The 9,906-nt window shown below is 40.1% G+C and overlaps 1 protein-coding gene across 1 annotated transcript in view; it reads right to left on the bottom strand.

The window, feature by feature from the left end:
• Window positions 1–217: 217 nt before the first annotated feature.
• The window catches only part of TTLL12 (tubulin tyrosine ligase like 12), a 74,383-nt gene continuing 64,694 nt past the window's right edge, over window positions 218–9,906 (bottom strand). The window contains exons 9-14 of the mRNA XM_082254270.1: window positions 9,552–9,663; window positions 7,319–7,470; window positions 2,831–2,912; window positions 2,638–2,706; window positions 2,056–2,194; window positions 218–750 (exon numbers count right to left, since the gene is read on the bottom strand). Coding sequence (XP_082110396.1) covers window positions 599–750; window positions 2,056–2,194; window positions 2,638–2,706; window positions 2,831–2,912; window positions 7,319–7,470; window positions 9,552–9,663 — 706 coding nt within the window. The 3' untranslated portion in view covers window positions 218–598. The remainder of the gene's footprint in view (window positions 751–2,055; window positions 2,195–2,637; window positions 2,707–2,830; window positions 2,913–7,318; window positions 7,471–9,551; window positions 9,664–9,906) is intronic.

Below are 9,906 nucleotides of genomic sequence, written 5' to 3'. Positions count from 1 at the left end.
GCCTTGGTCAGATCAGGAAGTTGCCTCTGGATCGGAGGTCTGATTATTTTTACTTCGAGGAAGGACAAGGAGGAGAACCGCTTTCATCATCATACCAATCTTGCCCGTATTATTAAATGGCAAGTTACCAATAGCCTGATCTTATTACCAATCTTTCAAAGAAATTCTATTCTTCCTGCTATGGTTGGCAAACACAAGTGAACGTGCGTGATGTGTAGCGTTTCTGTGATTTCCTTACTTGCGGGCAGATGAGACCACTATCCAAACCCGTAACACCTCACAAATAAACCACTGACCCAGGTAAAAGAGGGGTCATTTACAACTGTTTCAAGACATATGGAGAAGCCAAAAGAAATATTTAGATAAACAAAAAAATCCCTCAGATTTGTACAAAACAGATGATTGAAGTATTACTGAAAGCAGTATAACATACAGGTGATTTCAGATATATACTCAGCCTTAAATCTAGCATTGAACTTGGATTGATATAGTACCATGGCCTACAGAGACAGGGAAGTCTGAATACAGATGCTGCAGGTTGTATAAAGTCAAGTAAGCTCATTTAAAAAAAAAAAAAAAAAAAGCATGTGATTGGGAGTTAAAGAATTTCAGTCACATGACAGTTCTGTGTTTCATCCAGGTACAGGGTGCTGAAGAGATCATTAAAGAAAGTAGGGTGGTATTTGCAGGCCCGGGCACAGTCAGGATTAAAGTTCACTTCCAAAATCTGAGGTTGCATCACTTTTTTCCCTGGAGACGAGAAAGCAGAGTAGTTAAAGAGGACCGTCAAACCAAACCGAATCTTTTACAACAATCTAATCCCCCCTAAATAACTGTATTTTTTTTTTTTTTGCTCTCTGCCCCTGCCCCCACCTCAATTCTCTCTTAGGAAAGAAGGTTCCATTCTCCTCCCTCTGCCTCCTCAGATACCACCATTAACATATCCTATTAGGCATTGCTTCCCCATTCTATAATGTAAACAGAGGTAGCACCAGATATCACACAAGCACTGGCAGTGATTTAGCACCATGTCTGTTTAAACATATTGTTCTATGAATGGGGTACAGTAATACCTCCAGGGATATGTGAGGTTAGTATCCCAAAAGGTATTACAATCATCCATTTATAGAACAATACGTAAAACAAAAACTACACCAGATCTCTAGCTGCACACGTGTGAAATCTAGGGCTGTATCACTGGGGGGGTCGGCTGCAAGAAGCAGGAATAGACAGCTAACTTCTAATGAAGTGATAAGGAAGATGGCGGCACTTAACTAGCAAGAGGGGGCAATAAAAGAGGACACTGGACCGGCTAGGCTTTAAGGTATAGTAATCCAGTATTTATATTAGTACCAAATATAAGTGGGGAAAATGACCGATATTTGCATTGGGGAGGATGAAGTACCATCTATTCTTAGTAATGAGGCACTCGCTTAGAAAACATCATAGAGCAACTTGTCGTAAATATACAAAAATGTTTAAACGTTTAGGCACCCCCGCTGTAATGCCTCTTCTCTGGTGCTGGCTGGCCAATGACAATAAGTGCAATTCATCATTGTAAGTCAGTGCAAAGCGTCCTTGGCAGCAGGTGGATAATGCCTGCACTGACAGAAAGGCAGTCGAAGAGAGCCAGCACTGAACCTCGGAGCAGATAAGTCTGGAGAGAGGCTAAGTATAGCTGGGGGACCATATTTTTTTTTCTTTTTCTGCAAAAACAAAGTTAGCCTAGAGTTGGACTTTAAAGTGGAACTCCAGCCAATGTTTTTTGGTTGTGGATAAATTGGAAAAGGGTGTGGAACCTCAATAGGATTTTTCCTGCTCATTTACCAGCAAGGATTTTTTTCTACATTTCCTTCTCTTTCATCGGGATAGGTTAGAGGGGAAATCTACCCAATGAGGACACAAACAGCAAGGTAAACCTGACAAGTATGTAATACCCTTTCCCCACTGTAAAAAGAAAAGACTTTGGTTGGAGTTGCACTTTAATCCCTAAAAGACATACTCAGTTTCCTCTGTCCTGCTATTATTGGAGCTACATATAATAAAAAGCCATACCTTCCTGGTCAGTTTCCCACTTTAGCATCAAGTCAATGGCATAGATTGCACGAGACAACGGGTAGTCGCAGATGCCAAGTGGAGCGGGTTTGGAGCATGCTACTTGGAAAAGCTCCCTGAAGGTTTTAAATAGTTCATCCTAATGGGTGACAAAATATGTAATTAACAACTAGTAACTAACAATGTCTGCCTTAAACACATATACTTTATAAGAAGCACCTTTGATGACTTCTGCGAGTACATTTAAAAAAGAAAAACCTAGAATCTTCAGTGCTACCTTACTGGAAAAATCTGGCACTGCGGTGAAAGAACGGGTGGAGGATTGGATTGCTTGAAAAATACACATCTAATCTTATTGGAAGACAGGATCTATTTAAATAGTTATACAAAGTGATCATATTTCCCTAGATACATTTTTTCAAAGGGTGAATACATTTCACGAGCAGAGGTCCTCTTTAGTTGCCTTTCCTTGGCACCCTTTCCTGTGTTGTGAACTGCAGCCCAAACTGGACTATGTATTCTAGATCTATGATCTATTTTTTATCTCATGCCTATTGGTACCCCACCTGACTATGTACTCACCTGTATAGATTTCCAGGGATAATTTGGATACTGCTTCTCAAACAAAGTGATGAATTCATCACAATGGACCTAAGACAAAAACAAGCAAAAAAAAAAAAAATAAATCATAAACTGTGATGGCAACTTCATCCAGACGGTCTCCAGCTAGATATAAATTGTAAGGGTGAGTCTTCAGCTACAGCATTCTACGTACCTGCTTTAGCTGTACACTTGGGGCATAATTCATCACTGTGAAATGTTTCTCATAGTCATCTAGATAGTCAAGGGTGAATGGTCTGTTGGAAATGAGGGCAAAAAAAAAAAAATCACAATAAATTCTGTCTGGCGATACTATGACACCCATTATTAGTGTTGTGAGTGGAAGCAAATCATTAAAGCTTGAGGCCCAGATAAGCCAGGGGAATGTCACACACAATGGTCTTTACCCTAGAATCATCAGAAAATTTCTTGCTGTACCTTGGCACAGGACTGGTAGCGTTTGGTGATCGATGCTTGACACCAGATAAGGTATATTAACAAAGTGGAACTCAAACAAATGCAAGCAGGGAGGCACTTTATTTTTTATAAGAGACTTCCCATGTATCTTCTGCAATAAAACAAAAGTATCTGCCTTTTTGTAATTATTTTTTCTTTTTAAGACCCACTGGGAGTCAATACGCGTGAGCCTAGAAGACTGTATGTTGAATTCCCTCAAGCAGAGAAAGTATTACAAAAGCTTCAGAAGGTGTCCTCTATATTCACTCACATCTATATTTACCATGCTTGAACGAATAAATGAACTGGGAGCATGTGTGGGAGTTCTGCCATTTTAGCCAATACAGACAGCCAAACAACCCACCCTTGGAGAAGCCAAGGAGAAGATTTTGGCACTGGCAAGGGAGTATCTGCAGACTTCAGTTCCACAGGCAGTAATTTAAACCATTTCCAAATCTAATGCTGGCCATACACCTGCCGAAAAATCGTTAGAAAATCTGTCATTTGGTCCGATCGTCCGTTTTTCATCCAGTTAAGGGGCACAAATAGAAAATCGTTTTCAACTTTTCAGAGCCGAAAAATCAAAGAAACAGTTTTGAAAATCTGCCGGCGGAACGATAAACGAATGACAAATTAAAAAGGTTAATGTGTTTCTCGGCCAACATGTTTGCACTAGATATATGTGACAAACTGAATGAAAAATGGATTAATTTATGTCCATTGAATGATTTATCTTTCGAAATTCGGTCATTACATGATGGTACGATCGTCTGCTCTCATGGCCGATTTTTCGTTTTTTGAAAATTAGTTCGTCCGATACTTCAGCTAGGGTATGCCCAGCATACAGCCAGTCCTTGGATGTCATAGCTACATTTTACAAGATTTTTTTAATCCTTTATTTTCACCTTGTGATCCTGCCAAGAACACATTCTTGTTCAATGTGACAGCACTCACTCTTCACCCTGTAATAGTAATTTGCCTTCTAAGCCATAATTGCCACCCTGGCTGGAGTTTAAACAGGTCTGCCTTTGTTCTTTTCCATGGGGATGGGGAGGTTAGTAGTGAACAAAAAGGAAGACAAGATTGTTTTAAGCTTCCAGTTCAGCTCACAGGAAGGACACTGCATTTCTGGCAATATCAGCAGGCATGTTCTCTACTTTCTGAAAATTTTCCTAGCCTGAAAGAAAAAAAAAAAAAAAAAAAAAAAAAAAAAAGAAAACGATTGCAGCCACCACATCTAACAACTGGTAAGCTGCCATATACGGTTTTAAATTTTTTTATTGGGTACTTTATCCTTTTTTTTTTTTTTTTAAACCGATTTTGTTTTGCTAAATACTAATGCAGCATAACCGTATAGTTACAGAATACAACGTTTATATTAAAATCAGCATCAGTACTTAATTTATCCATTAAGGTTACGCAGCATCAGGATCAAGGAAATATGAAGGTTAAATGTTAAAAGCCCAATTTTATTACTATATTCTCGTCGAGCTGCATAAATAGTATTAAATGTTGCTTTCTTTTTTAGGATTTCGAATCAGAGCTGTACGATTAACCGTTAAAAAAAAAAATTGAAAAATCACAATCTCGATTCACTGCTCCCCCCCCCTCACGATCTTAAAACGCATGTCCTCGATTCTTACAAAGCTGTTTCCTGCTCACAGCTGTCAAACAAAAAAAAAAAAAAAAAACCCTCCTGCAAATGTTTATTAACATTGTTAGGGCAGCTAGATAACTATACACACAATGCTTTACAATGTATCTTTTCGTTCTTTTAGATCAGAGGTCTCCAAACTATGGCCCTCCAGTTGTTTAGGAACTGCAATTCCCATCATGGCTAGTCAGGTCTGAGAATGTCAGAGTTTAACAATGCCTCATGGGACGTGTAGTTCCGCAACAGCTGGAGGGCCATAGTTTGGAGATCCCCGTTTTAGATCAAGGGAATGAACTTCCGTCTGTAAGTGAAAGCAGTTTAACCTCTTAAAGACTAGGCCTTTTTCTGACACTTGTTGCTTACAAGTTAAAATCAGTATTTTTTGCTAGAAAATTACTTAGAACCCCCAAAAATTATATATACAGTGCCTTGCGAAAGTATTCGGCCCCCTTGAACTTTGCGACCTTTTGCCACATTTCAGGCTTCAAACATAAAGATATAAAACTGTAAATTTTTGTGAAGAATCAACAACAAGTGGCACACAATCATGAAGTGGAACGAAATGTATTGGATATTTCAAACTTTGTTAACAAATAAAAAACTGAAAAATTGGGCGTGCAAAATTATTCAGCCCCTTTACTTTCAGTGCAGCAAACTCTCTCCAGAAGTTCAGTGAGGATCTCTGAATGATCCAATGTTGACCTAAATGACTAATGATGATAAATAGAATCCACCTGTGTGTAATCAAGTGTCCGTATAAATGCACCTGCATTGTGATAGTCTCAGAGATCAATTTAAAGCACAGAGAGCATCATGAAGAACAAGGAACACACCAGGCAGGTCCGAGATACTGTTGTGGAGAAGTTTAAAGCCGGATTTGGATACAAAAAGATTTCCCAAGCTTTAAACATCCCAAGGAGCACTGTGCAAGCGATAATATTGAAATGGAAGGAGTATCAGACCACTGCAAATCTATGAAGACCTGGCCGCCCCTCTAAACTTTCAGCTCCTACAAGGAGAAGACTGATCAGAGATGCAGCCAAGAGGCCCATGATCACTCTGGATGAACTGCAGAGATCTACAGCTGAGGTGGGAGACTCTGTCCATAGGACAACAATCAGCCGTATACTGCACAAATCTGGCCTTTATGGAAGAGTAGCAAGAAGAAAGCCATTTCTTAAAGATATCCATAAAAAAGTATTGTTTAAAGTTTGCCACAAGCCAACTGGGAGACACACCAAACATGTGGAAGAAGGTGCTCTGGTCAGATGAAACCAAAAATCGAACTTTTTGGCAACAATGCAAAACGTTATGTTTGGCGTAAAAGCAACACAGCTCATCACCCTGAACACACCATCCCGACTGTCAAACATGGTGGTGGCAGCATCATGGTTTGCGCCTGCATTTCTTCAGCAGGTACAAGGAAGATGGTTAAAATTGATGGGAAGATGGATGGAGCCAAATACAGGACCATTCTGGAAGAAAACCTGATGGAGTCTGCAAAAGACCTGAGACATATACGGAGATTTGTCTTCCAACAAGACAATGATCCAAAACATAAAGCAAAATCTACAATGGAATGGTTCACAAATAAACATATCCAGGTGTTAGAATGGCCAAGTCAAAGTCCAGAACTGAATCCAATCGAGAATCTGTGTAAAAGAACTGAAAACTGCTGTTCACAAACGCTCTCCATCCAACTTCACTGAGCTCAAGCTGTTTTGCGAGGAGGAATGGGCAAAAATTTCAGTCTCTCGATGTGCAAAACTGAGAGACATACCCCAAGCGACTTACAGCTGTAATTGCAGCAAAAGGTGGCGCTACAAAGTATAAACTTAAGGGGGCTGAATAATTTTGCACGCCCAATTTTTTAGTTTTTTATTTGTTAAAAAAGTTTGAAATATCCAATAAATTTAGTTCCACTTCATGATTGTGTCCCACTTGTTCTTGATTCTTCACAAAAAATTACAGTTTTACATCTTTATGTTTGAAGCCTGAAATGTGGCAAAAGGTTGCAAAGTTCAAGGGGGCCGAATACTTTAGTAAGGCACTGTGTGTATATGTATATATATATTTTTTTTTTTTAGCAGAGACCCTAGAGAATAAAATGGTGATCGTTGCAATCATTTATGTCGCACTGCATTTGCGACAGTCTTTCACACGCAGCTTTTTGGGAAAAAATACACTTTATACAAAAAAAAAAAAAGTTTTTTTTAAAGCTCGTTAATGTAAAAGATGATGTTACGATGAGAATCGTGAGAGATTCATGATCTTTATTCTAAGCAAAAAAAATTGTGATTCCTATTTTATCCATAACCGTGCAGCTCTATTTCTAATGTACTATTATGCTGCCACTAGAGTTAAAATACAGCACTGGAAGCACACTGAAAATGCTGGCTACTGCTCAACAAACTGCACAATGATCCAGATCTTCAGTGGTCCGATAACCCCCTGAACATTGTTCCAATCAACAGCATTCACACTTCCTGAGCCAAAGCCAGGGGCAGATCATCGTGGAAACCTCAAAGTTAAAAGTAGAAACATGAATATTACCGGTTGGCAAAGCGAAGCCAGAAAACATCATAGGCATATAGCTTGAGTGGTCGCACTGAGCGAAGGAGGACCACATAACGGATGTCAAACTTCACCATTCCAACATCATCTCGATGGAAAAGCACAGGATTCTCAATGTACTTGGATACAACCTAAAAAAGTAGAAAATAAAAAACATTTTTAAAGCCATGGTTCAATCACAGTACGACATACTGTATATAAGGTGTTTTTTAGCCTTACGATCTGTTGTCCAGAAGGGGAGAACTAAGCATGTCTGACAACACTGCTTGGGATTTCAATGCAACAGAGGCAGCATTGTCAGCTAAGTACAGAAAGCTACATTGGCCAAGTGGTTAGCCCTTTAGCTTAGCAGCTCTAGGGTCATCTGTTCGAATCCCATCCACGGCAGTACCTGCCTGGAGTTTGCATGTTTTCCCTGTGCAGGTTTCCTTCGGGTACTCCCAAGACATGCTGGTAGGTAATTGTCTCCTGTCTAAATGTTAGACGAAAACTTCGAGATTGTAAGGCCCCATACACACCTGCAGATTATCTGCAGACTTACCTTTTCTATGTAGTGCAAGGGCCTGCCGGATTGCATACAAATTGAAAGTGTTTAGGTTTGACCTCATATTATATGGTTTTGGTAAGTCTGCAGATAATCTGCACGTGTGTATGGGGCTTAAGCTCCTTAAGGGCAGGGATTTATGTGAATGTACAGTATATGTGTAAAGCGCTGCATAAAGTGAAGGCGCTATGCAAGTTCCTGGTAGAAACTAAAGCTAGTAGCTCATTGCATTTCTGACAGAGTAACTGGTATTTCACTGTACTTTTTTAAAAAAAGACAAAACATGGAAAACTGCATGCAAAACAGATTTACTGAATACGAAAGTGCGTGTAAAAGCGATTTTTTTTTTTTTTTAAATACCAAAACAGCTTTTTTTTTTTTACTTACCTGCTCTGTACGATGGAATTGCACAGAGCGGCCACGAACCTCCTCATTTCAGGTCCCCCACCAGCGTTCCTGGCAACTCTTAAGTAACCTCTTCATATAGGGACACTCGTTTGGGCTCACTCCCGAGCCCTGCTGGTTCCGTCTATGGAAACAAACAGTGGGGCTCTTCCCCACCCCCTCGTCACTGCCTCAACAAAGCCTTTGAGACCAGGAAATGAGGGGAGAGGGCCGCTGCAGATGGGCACAGCACTGGATCGAATGAGGGCTTAGGTAAGTGTGAGGGGGATATTACTACCTAAACATTTTTTAATTTAATGGAAGGCGGGCTGATGTCACAATCTCTAAATCAGCCAATCAGAGGAAGCTTTGTATTCATTGATAGAATACAAGTTGCCTATGAATGGCAGAGAGCAGCTCAATCAGACTATTTTGTTCCAGATATGACACAGGAAGGTCTAATCTCACACCTGGAACACAGTGCTGTATACTGTAAGTAGCCTGAGCTACATGCAGTTTATACAGAACACCCAGCGGCTACACGTTAGTGAGAGAAATAGTTGGTTTGGGTCAGCTTGGCCTGAACAAACTATTTAAATTGAAACTAAAGCTAGAGATCAGCTTTAAAGCGAATCTAAACTTAAAAAAAATAAAGATTTGCCATCTTATAGGAAACATTTAGTGCCCAAGCAGTACCTTGTAAATGTACCTAGTATCTTGAATTCTTCTTGAAAAATAGCAGTGTACTTTCTCATAGCTGAGTGAGCGTAGATACTTCTGTACCCACAGCCTCATAGCTGTATATCTGCAGTATAAGATCCAAGGCACTGCTGCCTCTAACTGCTAATCTCATCAGATTTGATGATGTCACTACTATGCTGCTCACTGTTTGCCTTGCTGTAAGCTTTGACATGGGGAAGCAAAGCCCTGCCTCTTGCAAGATGCCGCTGCCACACAGTGCAGAACAAGACATGGCGAGCCAGTAATGGGGAAATTTCAGCTAGCTGCAGGGAGACCAAATGCAATACTGGTGACTAGTCCATTGCCCTTTGCCTGCCTTTTTTTGGGCACAGTGTTCATGTATCAGTACCTCTTTAAACTCAGTTATGCTAACAGTTCGAAAGACAATGCGCAATGATCATGTTACCCCGGACAATTATTTCCCCACAGCAACCAGTTTGATTTTTTCCTTCTACCCTGAAAGAGAACTATTGTTTGCAATGGCGCAAGATGACTAATGGAATCATCTCAGTGTATCCCCGTAATACTTTCTACTGCACCAACCTTAGGTGTGCTCTCTCTCTGCCGTATAATATAAGACAGACTGGTAGTGACGTGGGTATCCAAACTCCTAGCCAGGTTCCATGGCTTACAGATCCAATGGTTGTCTTCCCCACTGTAGGGACAATGACAAACTCTGGTAAATCTAGGTCATACAGTCAAAAATCTAAAATCACTTGAGAATACAATAAAGAGATTGGAGCCTTGGGGCCTTTTTTTTTTTTATTACACAGAACATCTCGCGTGTCAAAAAAAGGGCCCATCAGCCAAGTGGAATGATAAAATGGTACACCATTTCAAGAACAGAAAGGGAAGACAATGAAAAAAGATAAGGGACAAGAGTCATACAAGTAGAGAG

The sequence above is a fragment of the Pelophylax lessonae genome (genome assembly GCF_965119305.1).
Source record: "Pelophylax lessonae genome assembly, chromosome: 4".
NCBI lineage: Eukaryota > Metazoa > Chordata > Amphibia > Anura > Ranidae > Pelophylax > Pelophylax lessonae.
This window is presented reverse-complemented; position numbering and strand designations above follow the sequence as displayed.